Consider the following 26,663-nt stretch of genomic DNA (forward strand, 5'->3'; position numbering starts at 1 on the left):
CGATTCAGTTATTAATAAAACCACACATTGAATTGAAATATTTGGTTTTAAAATTTCAAAAATCGATACCGAACTGTAAACCATTGGTTTATAAAAAAACCAAACTACTAATTTTTTGATTTAGTTCGGTTAAACTTCAGTTTTTAAATTTTTAATTGTGACAAACTTGAGGACCATTGGCCTCCATGGGCCTACAGGGCACCCCCTAAACATGGGCCTAGCTTGTAAAGCTGAAGGCTGAAGAGGATGGAGGGTGGAGTTGGTATTTATAGATAGGGAAACTAATTCCATTCTCATGTGCAATCGATATGAGACGAGATGGTGTGTCTAAACTTTGGAAAGCAACTAGCATGAGAACCATATGGTGAGGGCCGAGTTGGTGCCAAGACCCATGGCGGTAATTTTACAGTAGAACTTGGCAGGGCCGTCGGATTTCAAGATGGATCGGAGGGCGTGCTAGATGCCTATTGACTTAAACGGGCACGACCCGAGGGGCCTGCATGCTAGTCTTCACAATGTCGATCGGGAACATAGCCATGTGCTCCATGGAGCTTGCAATTGAGCCAATGATCATGAATTTCTAGAAATAGAGGCCATCGTGAGATGACAAAATAGCGACCTTTGGTTGGTGGAACTTTGGTGGCAATGAGATAGGTTTGAAGTCCAAGTTTTGGAATTAGGGGGTGGCATCGGTAGCCATGGAGATGGGATTAGGGAGTTAGGGTGAGGACTGAAATGGGTACGTATTTGAAAAGTTGAGATTTTGAGGAGGTTTTTGATTAAATCTTTGCTACGGTCTATCGCCATATATGGGTTTGAAGGCCTAGCAAGGCAAGTGGACAGTAAGCGGCAGTACCGCACTGCAACCAAATCAACTTTTCCAATTTCCATTTTGCCTGAGAGTTTCCCTTGTCCCATGGAGATGGGATTAGGGAATTAGGGTGAGGATTGAAATGAGCATTTGGAAAGTTGAGATTTGAGGAGGTTTTTGATTAAATCTCTGCTGCAGTCTATCACCATACATGGGTATGAAGGCCTAGCAGGGCAGTGAAACCAAATGAGCCTTTCCAATTTCCTTTTTGCTTGAGAGTTTCACATTGTCCCACATTGACAATCTTATAGTAGGGGCTAGGGTAGCCTCATATATAAATTATAATCCCACGTTGCCACCCCCAAGGTTCAAATATTAAGTCATTACAAACTGTTTGTGCTAGCATATTTTATTAATAAGGGTATTAGGCATTTTTATTTGTCATTAAAATATTATATAATTATAAATATAAGTAATGAGTGTGCAACAAACTCTTAATATTAGTATTATATAAAATTATAGAATTATAATTTATTAATATGGTTTTCGATTTTTTCGGTTCGGTTATGGACCAAAATCGAAACTGAACTAAAATTTTTTTATCTTTTAAAATCGAAACCGAACACACAAACTGAAAGATCATACTAAGCATTGTTTCGATGAGCTCTGATCTGGTTTCCAATTTTTCTATAATTTTTGTACACCACTACTTATAATTCTCAACACTTTTCTAATTCAACACCTTTTATGAAAAAAAGAAAAAGAAAAAGGTAATCCTATATAAGTAGTTATGAGTGATTCTTTTGTATGGGAAAGGAAAGCAAATGAAAATAAGAAGGAAATTTATTTTTCGTTATATTTTCTATTTATATCAAATACTATGAAAAATAAGAAATTATTCTAATATAATTAAAAATTAAGAAAAATTAAATTTTAATGATATGTAAAATTAAATTTTTACTTTTTTTTTTCAATAACTAAACATAAAAAATTACATTCCAGCCATTTTTCCTTTCATTTTGGTTTTCAAGTTTCAATTGAATTTGAAAGGCCACCCGAGAAGTCTGCTAAGATTCACCTGTAGAGGGACCCCCAAGGTGTAGCACAGGTGGTAGGATGGACTGCAAGAGTGTCTTTCATGAGGTCAGCGATTATACGCCTCCTGGGCTCGATTCTTGTCCTTGGCTCTTGAATTTACCCTCCCTATGAGTGTGGGGTCGCTACATAAGGGGTGAGAATAGTCGCGGACCGTAAAATGGAAGTGAACTCCGAATGTTACTCAAAAAAAAAAAAAAAAGAAAAAAAAAAGAAAGATTCACTTGCAAGAGGGGTAATACTACTTTCCATTTTTATACGGATCTCTTTTGCAACTTTCCAACTCTCAATATTAATTAACTGATACCCTAATCATTCGGATAAAGTCCCCATTAAAAATCCTACAGTGGATTGGATTGAAAGTCATGAAATCCTACGTCTGTGATTTGGGCGGGACATATCTGACGGCCACAGTGATACACCATAGCGCATCCTGCGAGACAGTCCCGTGTCCCGTGTTACGGTTTAAGTGTTTCACAAGTTCGCAACCCATGGAATGAGAGGTTTTTAGCATTACAATCAGAAGTGCTCGCGCGCACCGTAACCGAAAGTATTCTCCATTTTCATTGGTCCATGTATTTGTCAGACAAATTGTGACTTGCAACGTAGCAAACCTGAATGAGCTCGACCGCGTCTTGGAACTGTTATCCTCCCCCCACAGCGCACGATAGAAAAGTTTCCTCCGAGGCACCATTTTTCTCTCCAATAAAATACTCTATACTATTGACGGACTCTCTCTCTCGCTCGCTCTCTGTCTGCGCTTCTTAAATAGCGCACGGCTGCACGATCGTCCGCAGAGGCAAGCTCAGTTTTCCTCTGGTTCTGTAAACCCAAAACACTGCATTTGCTTGATCTTGCGTTACTCGTCCGTTCGGTTTCCATCACTAATTTTGGTCAGTTCCGATAACAAATCTTCACGGCTAATGTGCACTCTCTAACTCAGATTCATCAGGCATGGATCTTGATGTCGACGAATTCACCTTTCAAACAACGCCCCAGAGTTCGATCTCGAAGAAAATCAAACAAAACGAGGTAACACTCTAATCTCCAAAGTGATAGAAGTGGATTTTATTTCTTGATTTTTGTTCTTCTTTTTGAAAGTTTTCTGAATAAAACTGTTATTCGCTTGCAATTATTGTGTGCATGGTTGTCACGGTCCGACTATTTTCACACCGTTGTGAAGGGCCATGTGTCACAATCGGACTATTTTCACACTCTTGTGAAGGGCTGTGCAGCGCTAGTTAAAACACTCTTGTTTAACTAGCCACCCTATCGTTTACCAATATTTATCCACAAAGCACTTTTATTAACATTTATTCGGATAGCAGCGGAAACAGTAATCAATTTATGAAAGTCGTGACAAGCAAGCAGTAAACATTGAAGCAAACGTAATTCATTAACAAATCTTCCGTTGACATGTTGTACTTTGCGAGTGAGGCAAGTAGGCTAAACACGTTGACAATTGCTAGTGAGTTTTACAATGACTGATGAACACTTACCCTCCCCTAAAGAGATTTTTATGTAATTATCATCCTGACACTAGGAAACATCAAAGTGACCGAGGAGTCGTACTGCCTTATTTGACTTATAAAGACTCTACTAGTAGAAAATAACCCTACACTAGTATTTACATGATGGAAACCCATCCCAAGTACACGAGATAAGCGGTCACAGGCAAGCATAATGCCCTGAACAAGTTTAGCTCGTGACATTCTCCCCCACTTAAGCGGTCAACGTCCTCGTAGACTTTTGACGGTAGGTACACTTCAAATTTGCCCAAGATCGGTTGAATATCTTTCGTAGAAATCTAGCTAATTTCTTTGTCATCAAGGCATTTCCACTTCACTAGGAACTTCTGCCTCTTCTTCCTTGAGGATATGAACTTTTTGTCTGCAAGGATCTCTTCAACATCATGTCTGTCAGGTTGCACTATATTCAACTCTACTCTGTTGAACTGATTTCTACCCAGGTCATTGGTGTTGGCGTTGAATGGCTTGAGGCAATTGACATGAAACTGCGGTCTTCTCCCTTTATCTGCCCACTTTTTTATCTGCTTAGAAGCTTTCTCAAGATAGGCTTGGGCAAATTCGACATTCTGTCTCTTTTCACTGGTGAAGATGTACGCCCTAGGACTCTTTTGTCTGTACGGCTCGCCCACTGTGTGAGGTAACAGTGGCAGCTGGCTTGTAACAAGTTCAAAAGAGTTCTTGTTGGTTGTTGAACGCTTTTGGGCGTTGCCACAGAATGGAGCCACATCAAGTAGTTGCACGCCATTCTTCTGGTTGTCCTTGACAAAATGACCCAAGTACTCATTTAGCAATTCTCTGAATCTCTTCATCTCTTTGTCTGTTTGTCGGTGAGAACTCGAAGAGATGTCAATATGTGACCTGAATATCCTGAAAAATTCTATCAAGAAGTTGTCAGTGAACATTAAGTCTCGGTCACAAATAATAACTTAGGGAACACCCTAATGTTTCACAATAGTTACAAGGAACAATTGTATCGTCTCCTCTGCCGAACAACACTTTGGTGCGGTCATGAAAGTACCATACTTCTTCCGCTCCCCCTTGTCTTGTTGGCAAGTGAGACAAGTTTTGGTATAATCAACCACACTATCCCACATGTGCGGCCAATAATACCTTCCCAGTAGTCTTGTCATTGGAGTCATTTTCCGCGAATACCCCTCAACGAACTTCCTGCAGTATTTAGTAAGGCCAAGAAAAGAACGCAGCTCCTTCACTGTCGTGGGGATCTTCCTTCTTGAATCATCCTTACCTTCTCCATACCCCTTCGGATACAACATTGTTCAATCAACCAAGGAATTTGTTGCTTCGCCGAGCGAAAGAGAAATTCTCTTTCTTCACATCCAGATTGTTTCCTCTCAGCCTGTCGAACACCTTCCGTAGATGCTCTTCATGTTTCCTCTGAAACAACACCGATGCTCCCAACGGTGTTTTGGAAGGGCGAACATATCCCGCTTTCAATTCATCAAGTTGCTTCCCCAACTCTACTATCTCTTGAGGTGCAATCTGACATGGCCCTTTAGCAGGTGGTTTCACTTCTGATAACAACTCGATCTCATCCTCCACAGTCCGTCGTGAAGGCAAATTGTGAGACAACTTATCCGGCAACACCTCCTTATACTCATCCAACACCGCTTGGATGGTCGTAGGCTCCAGCTCTTAGCCTACTTCTTTGTCTACCACCACCGTGGCTAGACGTGTCTGCTCACCCTGACCCAATCCCTCATTGAGTTGTATGGCTGAAAGGACTTCCCGTCGGTTTCTTTCGTTGCAACGACTTGCAGCATGCACGAGTGATCTTCCATCAAACACAGGGAACCAGCCGAAGGCATCAGCACTGCCCTCATCCCGGAACTCCATTCCTACAAATGACTAGAAAGTCATCCAATGGCACCGCTATGAAATTCGCATGACCTTCCCACTGCCCAAGCTTTACAGCCACTTGCTTGGCTATTTCCAGAGTAGGCTGCGTTACAGAGTTAACTGCTTTCATGTGTCTTGTATCCTTCTCTAAGGATAAGTTGAGTCTCCATGCTTCCAACTACGAAACAAAATTATGAGTAGGCCTCGTATCCACCATAGCGCGAGTACTCTTCCCATTTATCCTCAAGTCCACAAACATTAACCCTTTTACTCGTTTAACTTTTTGTGTTTTTTCCTGCTTTTTCAATTCGCTCACTAGCCGCACTGAACCCACCCTCGGGGCATCATCCTTTTCCTCACCGTCTTCCACTGCCTGCTCTGCAATGGAAGCCTGTAAAGCATTAAGTGATGTTGGGAATTAAAAACAAATTCCCGAAACCTATGAGAAACAAAATAGAGAAAGAATACACGCCAAAGAAAAATCAATCACACGCACAAGACAATATTTACGTGGTTCGACAATTTTGCCTACGTCCATGGAGTTGCAGGAATTTCAATATTATCAGGAAGAAAAATACAGAAAGTGCGGGCGATACAATGCTCTCCCTCTCGCTCTCCCGCAAGTACAACCACAAACCCTAATCACCCAAAAGCAATCCTTTTATATGTTGCGCAATCCTTCGCTCCATAGACTAAGCCTTAGGATAGAAATCTCTCATTAAATAAAGGTCGGGTCATCCTCCAAATTTAACACAGCTAGGCTCCACAAAAGCCAAACAAATCTCCCACTTGGAGACTAGTTCAATCACCAATATCAACTGCAATCCTCCTAAAAGAACAATCCCTCATCCCTGCAACTCTACCTCCTATCCTCAAGCTAGAAGACCAACTGAAGCTGCACATAGCTTTAGTTTTTCAATAGTAACACCCTTAGTCAACATGTTTGCCGGGTTCTTAGATCTACATATCTTCTCAAGTATTACCAGCTTATCTTCAATAAGGTAACGGATAAAGTGGTATTTTGTCTGTATGTGTTTTGACTTTGAATGAAAAGCCGAATTTTTGGCAAGAAAAATTGCACTCTGATTGTCACTGTGTAGAATGCCCATCTTCTGCCTCTTACCCAATTCATCTAAGAAACCATGTGGCCAAATCATCTCTTTTCCAGCTTCAGTTGCTGCAACATACTCAGCTTCTGTAGTAGACAAAGTAACAATCTTTTGCAAATTTGAAGCCCAAGATATAGCTGTACCACCCAGAGTAAATACAAATCTAGTAGTACTCTTTCTACTATCATTATCACCAGCAAAATCAGCGTCTACATAACCCTACAGTTTCAAACTTGCACCTGTGAAACAAAGGCATGTATTTGATGAACCCCTCAGATATCTCAGAATCCACTTTACTGCCTCCCAATGTTGCTTTCCCGGCCTACTCATGAATCTGCTTACAACTCCCACTGCATGTGCAATGTCTGGCCTTGTGCACACCATAGCATACATCAAGCTGCCAATAGCTGAAGCATAGGGCACCTTGCTCATATGGTCCCTTTCTTCTTCTGTTTTCGGTGACTGTTCCTTGCTTAGTTTGAAATGACTACCCAAGGGCGTGCTCACTGGTTTAGCTTCATTCATGTTGAATCTGCTGAGAATTTTTTTCACATACTCTGATTGTGAAAGTTTCAATGTACCATTAGCCTTATCTCTAATAATTCTCATTCTAAGGATTTGCTTTGCAGCTCCCAAATCCTTCATTGCAAACTGTTCTGACAATTGCTTTTTCAGATTATTAATCTCCTTAATGCTATACCCTGCAATAAGCATATCATCTACATATAACAGTAAAATGATATAAGAGTTGTCAAAGAACTTAACATAACAACAGTGATCAGCTTCACATCTCTTGAACCCAATTTTATGCATAAAACTATCAAACTTCTTATACCACTATCTTGGAGCTTGTTTTAGACCATACAAGCTCTTTCTCAGTTTGCAGACTAAATTCTCTTGTCCCTGGACAATGAACCCTTCTGGCTAAATCATGTAGATGTCTTCCTCTAAGTCACCATGAAGGAATGCCGTTTTCACATCTAACTGCTCAAGATGTTGATTTTCTGTAGCCACCATTCCCAGTACCAGTCTAATTGTCGACATCTTCACAACTGGAGAAAATATTTTTGTGAAGTCAATGCCCTCTTTTTGCTGAAACCCTTTGACAACTATTTTGGCTTTGTAGCGCTTGCTACCATCATGTTCGTTCTTTATTCTGTATACCCACTTGTTGTGCAAAGCCTTCTTCCCTACTAGCAATTTAGTTAGTTCCCATGTCTGATTCCCCAACAAGGAGTCCATCTCATCCTTCATGGCTAACTCCCACTTGTTTGAAATTTCGTCTTGCAAGGCTTCATCATAACACTCTGACTCACCACCATCAGTTAGCAGAAGATAATTTAAAGCGGGTGAATAACGCTGTGGAGGTCTAATGGTCCTGGAGGTTCTACGGACCGCAGCTACAGGTGTATTCTGATTTGCCTGTGGTTCTACATTCTCCTTATCATCTTCACTCCTTTCTTGTACAGTACCTTCAGTGAACTCATCTAAGTTAACAAACTCAAATCTCTTATGATCTATCGCTATGATATCTGACACTATAGTTGACCTGTCCTTGTACATAACCTTTTCATTAAATATCATATTTCTACTTTTGATGATTTTCCTATTTTGTTCATCCTAAAACTGATAGCCAAATTTTTTCATCACCATAGCCGATGAAATAGCATATTTTGGACTTTGCATCAAGTTTACTACGAGCATCAGAATCAATATGAACATAAGAGACGCAACCAAAAACTTTTAAGTGAGAGAACTTTACCTCTTTATTGCTCCAAACCTCTTTAGGAAGTCTGAACTTCATGGGAACTGAAGGTCCTCGGTTTATCAGATAAGCTGCAGTACTAACAGCATCAGCCCAGAAATTTTTTGGTAGTCCAGCATGCAATCTCATACTCCTAGCACACTTATTGAGAGTTCTGTTCATACGCTCAGCCACACCATTCTGTTGTGGTATCCCAGGAATGGTCTTTTCCATTTTGATTCCATGTGCAGCACAATACTCTCTAAACCCTCCATTTATGTACTCTCTTCCATTGTCCGACCTCAAACTCTTTACTTTCAAACCTGTCTCTGTCTCAACCATAGCCTTCCACTTCTTAAAGGTTTCAAATACATTATATTTATTTTTCAGAAAATAAACCCATACCTTCCTAATTGAGTCATCAATGAAAGTAACGTAGTACCTTGAGCCCCCATAAATCTGTGTGCACTAACTCCAATTTTTCAGCCTTCGGTGTTCTGCCACTTTTCAAGAAACTCACCCTTTTCTGCTTTCCTAAGATGCAACTTTCACACAAGTCAAAATCAACGGATTTCAATTTCGGTAGTTTCCCTTTTGATAGCAGCATCTTCATCCCCTTCTCACTCATGTGACCAACTCTGCGGTGCCATAAGCTTGTATCAGTACTTGCTTCAGCAACTGCAATTGTATCTCTTGGACTTGAGGTCATGTATAGAGTACTGGATTTCTTTCCACGAGCCAATACTCTAGCTCCCTTTGTAACCTTCCAAGTGCTACCAGTAAACAACATCGCATGCCCTTCATCATCAAGCTGTCCGAAAGAAATCAAATTCCTTCTCAGGTTAGGAATATGTCGTACCTTCTCCAGTAACCAAACAGACCCATTGGGTAGTGACATCCGGACGTTTCCCATACCCACAACATCCAAGGCTGTATCATCAGCCAAATACACCTTACCAAAATCTCCTGCTACATAGTTATGTATGATTTCATGGTGTGAAGTGGTATGAAACGAAGCTCCTGAGTCCAAAACCCAATCATCAAGTGGACTGTCTACTGCAAGAAGTAGTGCATCCTGTACCTCTTCTATTACAGTATTAGTAGAATCATCCTCATTCTTTTTCTTAAGAATTTTTCATTGTCTCTTAAAATGACCCGTTTTCCCGCAGTTCCAGCATTGTCCCTTTTGGCCAGATCTAGATTTACTTCTGCTTCGATTATAGTTTCTGGATTTTGATCTATCCCGATCTGAATTTCAGTCATTACCTTTGCCTCTTGTCTCAAGGTTTAGGGCAAAACCAGATTCTGAGATTTCACTCGCATCTCTTCTGTGAATCTCCTCAGCCAGAATTAAATCCCGTATATCATTATACTTCAATTTTTCCTTTCCAGTGAGTTGCTTACTGCCATCCTCATTACCTCCCAACTGTTTGGCAACGAAGCCAAAACGATCAGTGCACGAATTTCATCATCAAAATCAATTTCTACCGATGATAATTGATTTGTGATAGCATTAAACTCATTCAAATGTTGTGCTACAGATGCATTTTCTGCCATTTTAAATTAAATAATTTCTTCATCAGATGTACTTTGTTATTTGTTGACGGTTTTTCATACATACCAGACAAAGCCTTCATCAGATCTGTTGTAGTCTTCTCCTTCATGACGTTGTGTGCAACAGACCTAGACAGAGTTAATCTTATAACTCCCAGTACCTGTCTGTCAAGGAGAGTCCATTCCTCGTCCTTCATAGTAGCAGGTTTTTCTACTAGTAGCGGCAGATGTAACTTCTTCCCATAGAGATAATCCTCGAGATGCATCCTCCAGAATCCAAAGTCTCTGCCATCAAACTTTTCTATTCCAGACGCCTTTCCTGCTTCCTTAGCCATTGCTCCCACTCGAACCTAACCTTAGGCTCTGATACCAGTTGTTGGGAATTAAGAACAAATTCCCGAAACCCGTGAGAAACAAAATAGAGAAAGAATACATGCCAAAGAAAAATCAATCACACGCACAAGACAATATTTACGTGGTTCAGCAATTTTGCCTACGTCCACGGAGTTGCAGGGATTTCAATATTATCAGGAAGAAAAACACAGAGAGTGCGGTGATACAATGCTCTTCCTCTCGCTCTCTTGCAAGTACAACCACAAACCCTAATCACCCAAAAGCAATCCTTTTATATGTTGCGCAATTCTTCGCTCCATGGACTAAGCCTTAGGATAGAAATCTCTCATTAAATAAAGGTCGGGTCATCCTACAAATTTAACACAACTAGGCTCCACAAAAGCCCAACAAGTGATGCTTTGTGAGGGCATTCAAAAACTCTATCAGGCCCACTACACAAGTAGCACGAAATTTTACTCTTCCCCTTTCCATTGGGTGTGTTGAACCCTTGAGACGACGAAACTTCCTTTGAGGTTGATGATTTAGAGTTGGCTCCCCCACTCTTGGGTTTGCCATTCTTGAAAGACTTTCCACTGTTTCCCTCTCCGCCAAACCGTTTGGACGAAGCGGTATCATTACTAGCGTAGTCAGTCAAGCGTTCTGCAGCCGCTTGTGCAGTTGACAAGTCTTGAACCCTTTGCCTATGAAGTTCAGTTCTTGCCCATGGTTTCATCCCCTTAAGAAAATAGAACAACTTGTCCTTCTCCGACATATCCCGAATATCCAACATTAAAGCATAAAATTGTTTCACATAGTCGCTGATCGACCCCGTATGCTTGAGATCTCTTAGTTTTCTCCTTGCATTATACTCAACATTCTCAGGAAAGAATTGGGCCTAGAGTTCTTTCTTCAAGTCTGCCCAACTATCAGTTACACAGCTTCCATTTTCAATTTCTCTGTACTTGGTACGCCACCACAGTTTGACATCACCAATCAAGTACATGGTCGCAGTATCCACCTTTGCCTGTTCTGAGGCCATCCTCACAACACGAAAGTATTGTTCCACATCAAACAAGAAGTTCTCTAACTCCTTGGCATCTCGGGCACCCCCATATGTCCTGGGTTCTGGCACCTTGGTCTTGCTAACTCCCGGAGTGTTGGAGTTCCCCATAGCAAGAACCATCACATTCATCTTTGCATCCAAATCTGCCATCCGCGACTGTAAAGTTTCAACTGTGTGGCGAAACTCCTCTAACATGTCGCCTATCAAACCTGCTTGACGTTTTTGTGATCCCATCACCTCATCAACAAGTTCTCTCATTTAGGCCACCTCCGCGGCCATAGTGTTGGTTGTTGTCTCAACCTGTGCTTCTAGCATGCTGATCCTCTCAGCAGTGTTTGGTGCCATGGTCACTTACCAAAGCTTCCCAAATCCAACAACGAAGGCAATCGAATTCACGTAGCAACTCAACCTTGGGCTCTCACCAAGTGTCACCGACTTGGCTCTAATACCAAATGTCACGGTCTGACTATTTTCACTCTTGTGAAGGGCCGTGCGGCGCTAGTTAAAGCATTCTTGTTTAACTAGCCAGCCTATCGTTTACCAACATTCATCCACAAAACACTTTCATTAACATTCATTCGGATAGCAGCAGAAGCAGTAATCAATTCATGAAAGTCGTGGCAAGCAAGCAGTAAACATTGAAGCAAACGTAATTCATTAACAAATCCTCCGTTGACATGGTGTACTTAGCGAGGGAGGCAAGTAGACTAAGCACGTTGACAATTGCTAGTGAGTTTTATAATGATTGATGAACACTCACCCTCCCCTAAAGAGGTTTTTATGTAATTATCATCCTGACACTAGGAAACATCAAAGTGACCGAGGAGCATACTGCCTTATTTGGCTTATAAAGACTCTACTAGCAGAAAATAACCCTACACTAGTATTTACATGATGGAAACCCATCCCAAGCACACGAGATAAGCGATCATAAGCAAGCATAATGCCCTGAACAAGCTTAGCTCGTGACACTGTGCGGCGCTAGCTAAAACACTCTTGTTTACCTAGCTAGCCTATCATTTACCAACATTCATCCGCAAAGTACTTTTATTAGCATTCATTCAAATAGCAGCGGAAACAGTAATCAATTTATGAAAGCCGTGGCAAGCAAGCAGTAAACATTGAAGCAAACGTAATTCATTAACAAATCCTCCGTTGACATTGTGTACTTAGTGAGGGAAGCAAGTAGGCTAAGCACGTTGACAATTGCTAGTGAGTTTTACAATGACTGATGAACACTCACCCTCCCCTAAAGAGGTTTTTATGTAATTATCATCCTGACACTAGGAAACATCAAAGTGATCGAGGAGTCATTCTGCCTTATTTGGCATACAAAGACACTACTAGGAGAAAATAACCCTACACTAGTATTTACATGATGGAAACCCATCCCAAGCACACGAGATAAGCGGTCACAGGCAAGCATAATGCTGTGAACAAGCTTAGCTCGTGACATTCTCCCCCACTTATGTGGTCGACGTCCTCGTAGACTGTTGGCGGTAGGTACACTTCAAATTTGTCCACGAATGGTTGAATATCTTCCGCAGGAATCCAGCTGATTTCTTTGTCATTAAGGCATTTCCACTTTACTAGGAACTTCTGCCACTTCCTCCTTGAGGATATGAACTTTCTGTTTACAAGGATCTCTTCAACGTCATGTCTGTCAGGTTGCACTATCTTCAACTATGCTCTGTTGAACTGACTTTTGCTCAGGTCATTGATGTTGGTGTTGAACGGCTTGAGACAGCTGACATGAAACTGCGGTCTTCTCCCCTTATCTGCCCACTTCTTCATCTGCTCAGAAACTTTCTCCAGATAGGTTTGGGCAAACTCTGCATTCTGTTTCCCTTCACTGGTGAAGATATACGCCCTGGGACTCTTTCGTTTGTACGGCTCGCCCACTGTGTGAGGTAATAGCGGCAGCTGACCTGTAACAAGCTCAAAAGGGCTCTTGTTGGTTGTTGAGCGCCTTTGGGCGTTGCCACAAAACGGAGCCACATCAAGTAGTTGCACGCCATTTTTTTGGTTGTCATTGACAAAATGGCACAAGTACTCATCTAGCAGCTCTCTAAATCTCTTTATCTGTCCGTCTATCTGTCGGTGATAACTCGAAGAGATGTCTAGATGTAACTTGAATATCCTGAAAAACTCTGTCAAGAAGTTGTCAGTGAACATTAAATCTTGGTCACAAATAATAACTTGGGGAACACCCCAATGTTTCACAATAGTCACAAGAAACAATTGTGTCGTCTCCTCTGCCAAACAATACTTTGGTGCGGCCCTGAAAGTACCATACTTCTTCTGCTCCCCCTTGTCTTTTTGGCAAGTGAGACAAGTTTTGGTATAATCAACCACATCATCCTGCGTGTGCGGCCAATAATACCTTCCCAGTAGTCCTGTCGTCATTCTCCGCGAATACCCCTCAACGAACTTCCTGCAGTATTTAGTAAGGCCAAGAAAAGAACGCAACTCCTTCAATGTCGTGGGGATCTTCCGTCCTTGAATCATCCTTACCTTCTCCATACCCCTCCGGATACAACCTTGTTAAACCACTTGACCAAGGAATTTGTTGCTTCGCCGAGCGAAAGAGAAATTCTCCTTCTCACATCCAGATTGTTTCCCCTCAACCTGTTGAACACCTTCCGTAGATGCTCTTCATGTTTCCTCTGAAACAACACCGATGCTCCCAACGGTGTTTTGGAAGTGCGAATACATCTTGCTTCCAATTCATCAAGCTGTTTCCCCAACTCTACTATCTCAAGAGGCGCAATCCGACATGACCCTGTAGCAGGTGGTTTCATTCCTGATAACAACTCGATCTTATGCTCTACAGTCCGTCGTGAAGGTAAATTGTGAGGTAGCTTATCCGGTAGCACCTCATTATCCTCATCCAACACCGTTTGGATGGTCGTAGGCTCTAGCTCTTGACCTACTTCTTTGTCTACCACCACCGTGGCTAGACGTGTCTGCTCACCCTGACCCAATCCATCATTGAGTAGTATGGCTGAAAGGGACTTCCCGTCGTCTCCTTTCGTTGCAACGACTTGCACCATGCACGAGTGATCTCCCATCAGACACAGGGAACCAGCCAAAGGCATCAGCACTGCCCTCGTCCCCCTTAGGAACTCTATTCCTAGAATGGCTGGAAAGTCATCCAATGGATCGCTGTGAAATTCGCATGACCTTCTCACTGCCCAAGCTTTACAGCCACTTGCTTGGCTACTCCCAGAGTAGGCTGGGCTACAGAGTTAACTGCTTTCATGCGTCTTGTATCATTCTCTAAGGATAAGTTGAGTCTCTATGCTTCCAACTGCGAAACAAAATTATGAGTAGCCCCCCGTATCCACCATAATGTGAGTACTTTTCCCATTTATCCTCAAGTCCACAAACATTAACCCTTTCGCTCGTGTAATTTTTGGTATTTTTTCCTGCTTTTCCAATGCGCTCACTAGCCGCATTGAACCCACCCTCGGGGCATCATCCTCTTTCTCATCGTCTTCCACTGTCTGTTTTGCAATGGGAGCCTATAAAGCATTAAATGATGCTTTGTAAGGGCACTTGAAAACTCTATAAGGCTTACTACACAAGTAGCACGAAATTTTACTCTTCTCCTTTCCATTGGGTGTGTTGAACCCTTGAGACGACGAAGGATGATTTAGAATCGGCTCCCCCACTCTTGGGTTTGCCATTCTTGAAAGACTTTCCACTATTTCCCTTTTCTCGAAACCGTTTGGACGAAGCGGTCTCATCACCAGTGTAGTCCGTCAAGCGTTCTACAGCAATTTGTGCAGTTGACAAGTCATGAACCCTTTGCCTATGAAATTCAGTTCTTGTCCATGGTTTCATCCCCTCTAGAAAATAGAACAACTTGTCCTTCTCCGACATATCCCGAATATCCAACATCAAAGCAGAAAATTGTTTCACATATTTCCTGATCGACCCCGTATGCTTGAGATCTTTCAGTTTTCTTCTTGCATCATACTCAACATTCTCAGGAAAGAATTGGGCCTTGAGTTCTCTCTTCAAGTCTGCCCAACTATCAATTACACAGCTTCCATTTTCAATTTCTCTGTACTTGGTACGCCACCACAGTTTGGCATCACCAATCAAGTACATGGTCGCAGTATCCACCTTTGTCTGTTTTGAGGCCATCCTCATAACGCCAAAGTACTGCTCCACATCAAACAAAAGTTCTCTAACTCCTTGGCATTTCGGGCACCCCCATACGTCGTGGGCTTTGGCACCTTGGTCTTGCTAACTCCCGGAGTGTTGGAGTTCCCCATAGCAAGAACCATCACATTCATATTTGCATCTAGATCTGCCATCCGGGCCTGCAAAGTTTCCACAGTGTGGTGAAAGTCCTCCGACATTTCACTTGTCAAACTTGCTTGATGCTGCTGTGATCCCATCACTTCATCAAAAGTCCCCTCAGTTGGGCCATCTCATTGGCCATATTGTTGGTTGTCTCTTCAACCTGTGCTTTCAGTGCACTAACTCTTTCAGCATTGTTTGGTGCTATGGTCAATTACCAAAGCTTCCCAAATCCCACAACGAAGGTAACTGAATTCTTGTAGCAACTGAGCCTTGGCTCTGATACCAAGTGTCACAGTCCGACTATTTTCACACCGTTGTGAAGGGCCGTGCGGAGCTAGCTAAAGCACTCTTGTTTAACTAGCCAGCCTATCGTTTACCAACATTCATCCACAAAGTACTTTCATTAGCATTCATTCAAATAGCAGCGGAAACAGTAATCAATTCATGAAAGCCGTGGCAAGCAAACAGGAAACATCAAAGTGATTGAGGAGTCATACTGCCTTATTTGGCATACAAAGACACTATTAGCAGAAAATAACCCTACACTAGTATTTACATGATGGAAACCCATCCCAAGCACATGAGATAAGCGGTCACAGGCAAACATAATGCCCTGAACAAGCTTAGTTCGTCTTAAGATGCATGAAACACAGTGTACGAGGTTTGCTAGTAGGGGAAAAGAATACTATGCTGCCCGTCACTTGATTTGTAAAATCCTACACTTGTTATTTTTACTCAAATTTTGTTGGTTTGCTTTTTTGAGCTCTTTCTTCATTTTATGGGTGGTGGTGTGTGTGTGGCTGTTTTTGGTTGGTGGAGTGATTTGCCTAGTTAATTCCATTGGGAATGATACCTGAGTCAGCTAACTAGCTATGTGAGGTGATCTTTCACAACTAATTTCTTAGAGAGACTATGGCCAATGAGGCCATGGAAGTTTGAGGCAGGTCTGTGATACCGTTAGATGTTCTTGGTGTGTGTTACGCCTTTCAAAATCCTATTTGTTTTTATCACCTTCTAACTTTTTGGTTCATGATGTTGTGTCATTGCCCCTCTAGTTGTCCCTTCTAGGGATTACGGCTACTAGTCATACAACATGTAAGGTGAAGGTGCTTTTAGAGCTGTCTCAGTAAAGTAGGAGCAATTTTGTAAGGGGTTCAGGATCAAGCAAGCTTTCTGTTAAGTTCTTAAAAATGCAAGTTCAATTTTAGTGCTTGTGTTGTTCCTGGGTCCATCCCTTATCTTGAAAAGGGAAACACGTACTGCAATTTGACATTGCTATTAAATTTGGAGTAAGTCTAAGACAATTGGGGTATTTGGTTTGATTATCTTTCTGTTGGCAATGGCAGTATCATATAATTTTGTGCGACTTTTTAGGATTTGGTAATTTGGCAAGACTTGAGTGTTGAAAGTGTTAAGTGTTGTGTTTCTTGGTGGAGCACCATGTTCACAACATCTCATGAAGGATATTCTAGTGAGAACATGGGAGTTAAATCTGTTTAGAGCTTTCTGTATGACTTGCGTTACAGGCACTGGATTGGAGAACAAGGAGACGAGGATTGGGTATTTTCTGAGAGTATTATTACTTTTATCTCCCTTCATGAAAGAGTTAAGAATGAAATAGGGACAATATGAGCATTGCTTTAGTGGATGGCTAGTCAAAGAAACCCACCTCACATGTATGCAATATTTTGAGTGGACTGCTGAGTCCTGTTTTTTATTGGTTGAGTGGTGGTTTTTGGGGCCTTTTTTTTTTTCATTCACAATCACCAATTTTCTTTTTACAGTTTTAAGATTAACCAAGGGGAGAAATTTGCTGGAGCTCCTGTATTCCTACAGTCATTTTTTGGACATCCACATTTTATTGAGAAGCTAATGGCGTAAATGCACTTTTTATATTAATGCTCCTCCACCCCCATTATCTTGTAGCTATATTAGGCTTGTGTTATTCTCTTCCTTTGTCTTGTGCATTGAGGATTGGATTCTTTGGATTCTAAATTATCTCCTATCTCCTTGTTATTTTTCTTTATTCATTTAGGTTCTCTATGACATAGCCAAGGCCGGCAGTGAAGAAAATCAACCAGGCGCTTTGGTTAGTGATGAGAATGTTAACATGCCTAACAAGGGTATGGGGAAAGAAATTGTTTGTGACATGTCTTGGGAAAACCAGGTTAAGGTAAATGATCTGTATAAACTTTTCTCTAGTTGATGAAAAGTCTTTCTGCTCAACATTGCTTGTGCCAATGTATTGTTTGTTAATTTGTTTCTTTCTCCAGGACGCTTTGGCCAACAATCTCATCAACCCTACTAGTTTATCTGGATCAGTGGATGGTGTTGTTCCACTTAAGAGCTCTGCATCAGAATCAATAAATTCCATCAATGTCCCTGGTTCCAGTTCTGACTTTTCTTCACACAATGACAATGAAAATAATGATGATGATAATGATGCTGGTGGTGATATTGATGATATTTCTGACGATGATGCCAGTGATGATTATTATTATTATGATGATGAAGTTTATCCAAATTTGCAAGCCCAATTTGATAAAGTGGATTTTCCGCCTGGTGTAGAGGCATCAGTTCCATGGTTGAAGGCCCCTGTGCCAACTGAAAATATGCCAGATTTTACAAGCACTTCGACTTTTCCTACTTCGCAGGCCTGTTCTGATGGTGGGGTTGTCCCTGTGGGGGGAGAGACTTCTGTATCCTTATTTTCAGGTCTTGCTGAAAGCAAAAAGGGTGAGGCGGGTTCAAGCAGTTTTGAAGTTCGTGGAAAGTCGACTTTTGATGGGAAAGATGAAGGTAAGGATGAAGTTGTTAGAAAGTTTGAAGACTTTAAATGTTTTGATACTGTTGAAGATTTTTCGGACCATCACTTCAACGATGCCAACTTTGGAGTGGAGGAGCAGGTGAATTGTGTTGCCCAAAGATGTGTCTCTCATTTTTACTTTATGTGTGCATGTGATTGTGTGTTTTTTTTATGTGTGCACATGTTTATATAATCTAGTCCGGGCTCTGTTTTTGTTAGGCCAACAAGAACTGGGCAAAGAAAATTCAAGAGGAATGGAAAATTCTGGAGAAGGACTTGCCAGGTGAGTTTCAACTCTGCACTTCATGTTGCATTCAGATATTGACTAGTTAAGAATAATCACTTAGGGCCATCATCACTGACTTTTTTTCTTTTTCACCATTGCATTTATGTAGTGTTGTGTATTTGGATGTCAATACTGACTTTAGTATTGCTTACTCTCTGATATGTGTGCTCAGTATGTAAGGCTAGAGTGGGAAAGTTGTTGCATTTGGTTTATTATAATAATAATAATAATAATAATTATTATTATTATTTTGAGTTGCTGAGCCCCCTCTCCCAAAACTCTTCTTTACCTTCATTTTTTATTTTTATAATAAATATATTTCTCTTTATTTTGATTTTTTATCATTTGCATTTTGGTTGAGCCAGTAATCTCTCTCCCTCCCCTCTCTATCTAGATACAATATTTGTAAGAGTTTGTGAATCGAGGATGGATCTTCTGAGGGCTGCAATTATAGGACCTGGGGGCACTCCATACCATGATGGTCTTTTCTTCTTCGACATTTTCTTCCCATCTTCCTATCCTATTGTACCGCCGGTATGTAATTGATAATGCATCCTAGTTTCATATTTTAACATAACCTCATATTATGCCATGCATGAAATAAAAGAAAATATAACCTATTATGATGAATATGTATTATTTTTTGGGACTTTCTTCTCAGATGGTTTATTACTATTCTGGTGGTCTTCGCTTAAATCCTAACTTGTATGAATGTGGGAAAGTCTGCCTCAGCCTCCTCAACACTTGGAATGGTCAGAAGACAGAGAAGTGGATCCCACGGAAGTCAACCATGCTGCAAGTTTTGGTGTCTATACAAGCTTTAATCCTGAATGAAAATCCATTTTTTAATGAGCCTGGGTTTGAAAGTACTTACAAGGGAAATGATGGGGTCATGAGATCCAAGCAATACAACGCAGATGTTTTTATTCTATCCTTGAAGACGATGATGTATACACTTCGGAGACCGCCAAAGGTACGAGTAACAAAAATTATGTCCATGATCTTTCTTCCGTGCATCCCTTGTGTTGAATTTTAATTTCTGAGCTTGATATTAGCCTGCTTTGCTACCTATTTGGCTGCACAAGATAATGATACAACTTTCCAATAAAATCAATTCCCGGGATGGTGAAAGTATGTATGGAGCTAATTTGGTTTTCTGAGTCCGAGGTTGAAATATTAGTCTTGAAAAGCCCTGGCTATGGTCAAATATTCATAAAACAAACTGATTCGGCATCAATCTCTTTATGAGCTATAATTCGGCTTAAAATTTGGGAGACAAAAAGGCCGTGATATTTTTGGTATGGTTTTGGAATTCCGCTGAGGGTAAAATTTGCTATCCAAAAAAAAATTGTTCAGGAACTTGTGAACTTTATTGTGGGAAGATGAAGTGACAGGGAAACACAAAAAAAGCCTGGAAAACACACCCAGAATTCTTAGTGCACGGTCTTGGTAATTTGGATTCTTAGATGAGCTACTTAAGAGGCTTAGTTACATCTAAAGCATCGACACCTCCACAAGGGGGAAGTATCAGTGACCGACAAGTATCGGACACTAACACTCCTCCAACACAGCCCTAACATGCATCGGATACTTCTCAAACATGTAAGACTTATTTTTATTTCTTTAACATGAGTTGGACATGGCAGCTTTAAAGTGTTCAACACATAGTTACCAGAAAATGCTAACCCTAGCGAACCACGTATTGGTATGAACGTTTGAGAACATGGTACATTTTTGTTCTGGAATGATAGATCTAATGATCCAAAGTTTTAATTCAATACTTTTCACATAACTTTTATTAGTTAAAAGTGGGCAATCATCCCATTTTAATTCTATTTCTGTCATTAATCTATTTCTCAACAGAAAAATCTCTTCTAGCTTTAGAAACATCTCAACATCCCGTCCAAAATACATAAGTGCCATTGTACTTTTTTTCCACAAGTGTATCATGTATACTCCTAATGTTCCATATTTTAGAGCATGTGATGTACCGTGATACTCTTCCTGTTCCCATTCCACAAATTAGAAAGCTCCATGATCTAGGTAACATACTCTTGACACTTGCATGACATTAAATAACAGAAAACTTAAGGCCATGTTGTAATATTATCAAATTTTGAGATATTTTTCTTTTATTTTGAAAAAGATATATTATCTACAATAAGTGAACTGATCACTTGCATTCATCACATAACCAAAATTTTTTTTTGTGTCAGTCAATTAAGAGTCCGAAAATCAAACAGATCATATATATCAACTTTCAATGCAAACTGAATGGTGCTTGTCTACTGTTTTGTTTTTTTTTTTAAGGACCATCGTTGGATTTAAAAAATGTGTGATTGGCAGAGTTGTATTTAATTTTTTTTATATATTTTTTTATCATTATGGAAACAGTGATTTAAAAATTTCCATGTACATGGGAACCTACTGAAAATCTTGGGGGAATAGCATGCTTGGAATCCTCATATAGGTAGAAGATCACCTAGGATTTGGACTAAATAAAACCAGAATGGCAGTTAAAAAAATGTCTTAAAGTAATACTATCTAATGCTATGGTCATGCCTGTAGATTAAAACTTAGACAAGGAAAAATGAGCAACAAAAAAATCATGTTGACTTCAATTCCCTGGGCCCTTTTAAAATGAGAATTTTGTGAAATGACCATGTTAGCTATCAATTTGTTCAGTTAAAAAATGTCTTGAAGTAGTGCTATGATCATGTCTGCAGATTGAAAACTTAGACTAGGAAAAATGAGCAACAAAAAAATCATGTTAATCTTCAATTTCCTGGGCTTGTTTAAAATGAGAATTTTGCAAAATGATTATGTTAGGCATCAATTTGTTCTCCTTTTTCTTTTTCGTTTTTCTTGGGACTGGGGGAGGGGTTGAAAGAAAATATACTTGGAAGTTCACCTAATGAGAACAAGAAGTCCACCTAATGAGAAGGTAAAAGGAAACTATATATATATATAAAGACAGTTCTTCTAGTCCTGCTGTCCTCTAATGCCTCCTTTAAAATCTCTTGGGACAGAAGACAAAGGAGCATAATGTACCACTCTCCCAATCCAATTAACATAAAATGCTTATTCTTCAAAATTCCCGCATCCCTTCCTAACAGAACACCCCAAACTATCTCAATTCACAACCATAGCAGTTTGCCTTAAAAATTTACAATGCGTACCTCTGCTGAAATGCTGAAACTTAGAGAGTAAATCTTCTTGTAACCCAGGCTAATCCAACCCTACTTACAGACACTGGTCAAGAAGTTCCATATAAGTAACATAACAGCAACTGAGAAAAGGATGACTATCTTCTCTCATTACCCTGTTCGTGCATAACACATAGTAAGAGACAAAATCGCACCAGGTTTTTTCACATGCAAATAATTGTTACTTCTGATTTTTTGGAATTGGCAAGGGGAAGATGATGAGGATGAGGATCATGAGTTTGTGGCAAATAAGTGAAGAAAGACTTGCAAGAGAAAAACATCAGAAATGAATTATGCTACTCAAACAAACTTGATCCCCTTGCATCCCTATCATTTAGTTTACATAAAAAAAAAAAAAACAGTTCCAAGAAATTGAAATCCTTATCAAACTATAAAAACTAGAAATAGACGCAAAGTGAAGGAGGGAAAGGCGATGAAGGCAGGGTGATTCTAAAAGGCAATAATGTTTCCTGAAATCTCACAAAAATGTTTCTTAGCATCCATTGCAAAGCTTAATTCTTAGCATCCATTGCTACTAGAAAGAAGAAATGAATAGTAGATTTGTGAGATGAATTTCCATGACCTTGCACAAGTTACATTAGTTTTGGCTTTAGTGTCTAGCTCAATTCTGCTGCAAGTCTTTCTCAGTTATTCATTTGACCATTATTTTTAGACTTTAACTCATTTTGCTGCAAACCATACGTTCATTTATCATGTCCTGAAGGGATTTGGGCTCTTAATAGTTTCCTTACTAGAGAACTTGTTGGAATTAGTGTATTCCTAAGAGGAGGGTGAATTGGGTATTAAAAATTGTCCTAGGTTCAATGTCTAGCAACAGTATAACACAACTTAGGGTCTGTCTATGCAATTCCAAATGTGCAGATAAATATAATATACGGAAATTAATTCATGCGCAACATTCACAGTCTAATGAAAATAACATACATGTGCTGTAAATAAATTACGGAATTATAAAGTGCACACACGATATGTTATCGGGGTTCGATCAATACTGCCTACGTCCTCGCCTCAGCTCGCAAGTCCGAGGATTTCACTACTACTCACTTAACGTGTGGAGCGGCATCGGTTACAATCAGGTCAAATTACACCAGGGCCGACCTCAACCTTTACACACTCCTTATGGGGTGGAGAATTCCCACTTCAGGCTATGCCTGGAATACAATAATCAATATAAAATTGCGTACAAATAAAGATGCTTCTAATACAAGCAGATTTGTACCAATACGCACAAGCAATAATCAATGCACTTCCAAAAAATCAGAACTATAAGCTCAATGAAGATATATAAATCTACAACTCTCAAGATAATGTCAATAGGCAATCAGAGTGTGAGAGTGTGATATCAAGCTTTCTTTGAAACAAAATATATAAATATATCAGTCACAAATATAGTTTCAAAGATTTCAAGTGACTAAACATATATCTCAAAAAGATTTTCAGAAACTCAAGCGCAAGAGATATTTAGAGAACAAGTTTGTTAAAAATATTTTCTTCAAAAAACCAAGACAAACTCAAGAGTCTTGCAATAAGAAATGCAAAGACTCACAAGCTAGTAAAAAGTTTCCCCACAAAATGAATTTATTGATTAAATCAAGGGGGATGACTTTTGGGCTTAACTCAATAAAAATCAACAATCACAAGTTTAAGAGTTTGTGCTAAAATAGGAAGTGTAGGATAGTTTAGAATACTCACTCAATATTATTTTGCCAAGGAATGAACAAAGGATGAGAGTTTTGACTTGTATGTGAAGAAAGAGCTTTTTAAAAATTTAGATGAAAATTTTCTTTATCAAATCTCTAATCTTATCTTAATTTTTGCAAATGAGCTCATATATATAGCCTCACATAAAATTTTGACCGTTGGGATATGGTGGAAATAATTAAAAAAGTTTTAAACTAGTTGAACTCAAATAACCCCATGTTATCGTGGTTAAAATTATTTCAACCCGAGAGTTTCGGTCGACTAAACTTGGGTTCGGTTGCCCAAACAAACGCCTGAGAAAAAGTGTATTTTTGATGTTTGGGTGCTCGGTGACAATTTGGGTTGGCTGGTCTAGACGATTTTCCAACCTGTTTGAGGTTCGGTTGCCTAATCCTAAGTTCGGTCTGCCGAATTTCAACTTTTGGTCGCCTGAGGCAAAAATGAATGTGAAGCTCGGGCGCCCGGGGAAGGTGAAAAAGTCAGCATTAAATGTTCGGTCGACCGAGAACGTTTAGTTCATTTTGGTTCGGTCGCCCGAGCCCGATCAACAAATTTTGACTTTTCATACGTTTGGTCGATCGAGGCATTTTGAATGCACAAGTTCGGTCGCCCGAAACCCCTTCAATTTTAAAGTCTAAGTCATATTTTTACCCCTGATTGCATCATTATGATTTGTAAGATTGAGGGGATTTATCAAAGTGTTTGTGCAAAGACCTAAGGTTAGTCTACGATTTAGGCATTTTAATTAAGCTTAAAAACCTGGCATCGGTCGACCGAAATCTGTCTATGGTCATTTGTTTATCGATGGTCAATCTACGGTCATGTTGAGCTTATATTCCTATCATGCATGTCATGCATTAATTATTACAGACCGATATAAATTATTACAGACCCAAATATAATAAATGCATTTACAAATGAAGCACAAACAAGTCTTCTTCTTTTACTCTTCATTTTTCCATTGAATATGCTAGGAGTATGATCTTTAAGTTCCTCAGACTTCCATAAATCCACTCTCATGTGTGTGCTGTAGTGTAAACCTATTCACAAACTAGATACGCACATAATATTCTTGTGTTTCGTCACTTCAGAAGTTGTAAGCAATCACAGCTGCTTTCCAACTAACTAGCACACCTCTCTTGTCATCCCCTTATTATCTTTGACCAGGGAAAATTCCAATCTCCTCAATTCTCTCACCATTGCTCATGGAGATCCCAAGTAGGAATACTCTGAAGACATGACTAAATGTGAATGATATGATTCCCAGTGAGAAATATTCCTATTTGCACTAATTTTATCCTTAACTACCCCTTCTGTTGCAGGGTCCAAGATTAAGATCTTGGATTATACCCAAAAGGCACACTAGGTGGAAGAAAACTAGTAGTACCGAGAGAATCTATTTCAATGTCTAGTAGAAACCTATTAGACTTCAACTTAGACTTTACCACTTGCATGTTAGTATTGTAGGCTAGCCATTTGTTAATGCCTATACTTGAAAAGGCAAGGTGTTTTAACCTTAAGTAGTTAGGCATAAGCCTTGTGTGTTTGAGGCATAGGCTTTTGAGAATTTTATTTCTAGTTAAAATATGTGAATAAATTACATATATTTAGAATAAATAAATAAATAATAAAATTACAAATAAAATGAAAAAAAGTAACATATAATTTGTAATGTATTTTTTGATCATTTAAAAAAAAATGAAAGTAAGAAAATACTAGAGAGTAAATCATACCTAGAGATATGTATGACTTTGTAAAGTTCATATTATTTTGAAGATGTAAGATGCGCCTCAATTATTTTGGGAAGGTTGAGGTTCAAGACTTTGGTTGTATTATGACATTGCTTTAATAAAACATGTTAAAATTATCTGGCCTATTCTAACTTGAGATCCACACACCCAAAATGCGTAAGCACAGGCAATGTGGGCCTTTTGTACAGATATGCCAATATCAGTGTATAATAAATGATTTTTTTTTTTTTTTTAATTTGTTATTTTAGATTGAGCTTCAAGGTTTTGGGCATGCCTCATCTCGAGGCAAGCTTCGATTGAGCGTTTAAAATATTGGTTAATATGCTTTTCAAAACCTCCATGGCATATTGTTTGCATGAAAAACTGAGTAGTGAGGCAAGTTTTTATTTGGTGTACTTCAAGCTTTACCAAATGAGACTCGAGCATGCAGTTGTTCTGCACTGTGTGGACTGCCAATAAATTTTTAACAAAATTTGTTGCTTTTATTTTATTTTGTTTTGTTCTGCACTTTTCTTTTGTTTGCTTGTTTCTGTTAACATGCGGGCTGTTTGGTTCTGAATGCAAAGACCTGATGAAGAGTTTTAATGCAGAATTTTGAGGACTTTGTTGCTGGTCATTTCCGTTGTCGAGCGCATGATATCCTTGCGGCATGCAAGGCATATATTGATGGTGCTGAGGTTGGTTCAATGGTCAAAGGAGTTCAGAATGTTGAAGGGGCTGATAAGGGTCACTGGAGTGAATTCAAGACAACGGTGGCCAAGATGATGAATTTGCTCATTACAGCTTTCACTAAAAATGGATCAGAAGGCTGTGAGCAGTTTCGACTTCCAGCATAGAAGATTGAGGAGCTACACGACTTGGTGATCTGCTTTGCTTATGGCACAGCTTATGCCTGTGACTTGCAGTGTCACTGTGGTTTTGATGGTCTTGGCTGGATAGTTACCAGTTCAGAGATTTAGAGATTGTAATGTACTCTAAATGGGTGTAGATGTATAGATATGAGCAGGGGGCAGGGACATCTGAGGATGATGAAAGAGCTTCTACTGAACTGAACTGAACTGAATTGGACTCTTCCATTATTGTGCTTTTACAAGAATGATGGCCCCCTCTAAGAAGGAATATCTAGCAGTTTCTTATTTTATTTTAATTTTGTTTATGGAACTATTTCCCACCATGCCATCTATTAATATTTCATAATATAACTCAATTGTGTGGCAGCATCTAATTCCAGCAAGCTGGTTGGGAATAAAGCACACCTACTCCCAGTATTAGATATTTTGTTTTGTGAGCGCTGATTTAGTATCAAATATGTTTATTAAATCCTTTTTAGAATGATTGTATAAATCAAACCATTTGCCTTGCAATTTTGAAGCTGTGGTTTTTGATGATCATGCATCGCTTGCCCGAGTTCCTTGTTGGGAAATGGGAGTCCCATCTCATGTTGACATATTTATTGGTGATTTTAAAATTACATTGCGGTGCA

At 39.7% G+C, this 26,663-nt stretch overlaps 1 protein-coding gene across 2 annotated transcripts; it reads left to right on the top strand.

The window, feature by feature from the left end:
* The first annotated feature begins 2,542 nt into the window (after positions 1-2,542).
* Positions 2,543-26,455, top strand: LOC131147997 (putative ubiquitin-conjugating enzyme E2 38). Of its 2 annotated transcripts, XM_058097720.1 has the most exons (8): positions 2,543-2,705; positions 2,850-2,938; positions 17,445-17,582; positions 17,683-18,315; positions 18,435-18,498; positions 18,896-19,035; positions 19,163-19,474; positions 25,771-26,455. In XM_058097720.1, exons 2-8 carry the CDS (start codon positions 2,861-2,863, stop codon positions 26,014-26,016), a joined length of 1,611 nt encoding a protein of 536 aa, XP_057953703.1. In that variant the 5' UTR covers positions 2,543-2,705; positions 2,850-2,860; the 3' UTR covers positions 26,017-26,455. The 2 variants fall into 2 exon arrangements, with proteins under 2 accessions (XP_057953703.1, XP_057953702.1); XM_058097719.1 differs by having other exon boundaries at positions 2,549-2,938.
* Positions 26,456-26,663: the final 208 nt, after the last annotated feature.

Source organism: Malania oleifera, chromosome 2, assembly GCF_029873635.1.
Source record: "Malania oleifera isolate guangnan ecotype guangnan chromosome 2, ASM2987363v1, whole genome shotgun sequence".
Classification (NCBI taxonomy): domain Eukaryota; kingdom Viridiplantae; phylum Streptophyta; class Magnoliopsida; order Santalales; family Ximeniaceae; genus Malania; species Malania oleifera.

Bases quoted from the DNA above. Each gene is read 5' to 3' on its own strand.
- LOC131147997 (XM_058097720.1), top strand. From the start codon at position 2,861: ATGGATCTTGATGTCGACGAATTCACCTTTCAAACAACGCCCCAGAGT. The intron at 18,316-18,434 runs GTGAATTGTGTT...TGTTTTTGTTAG, and splicing joins ACTTTGGAGTGGAGGAGCAG to GCCAACAAGAACTGGGCAAA. The intron at 18,499-18,895 runs GTGAGTTTCAAC...CTCTCTATCTAG, and splicing joins TCTGGAGAAGGACTTGCCAG to ATACAATATTTGTAAGAGTT.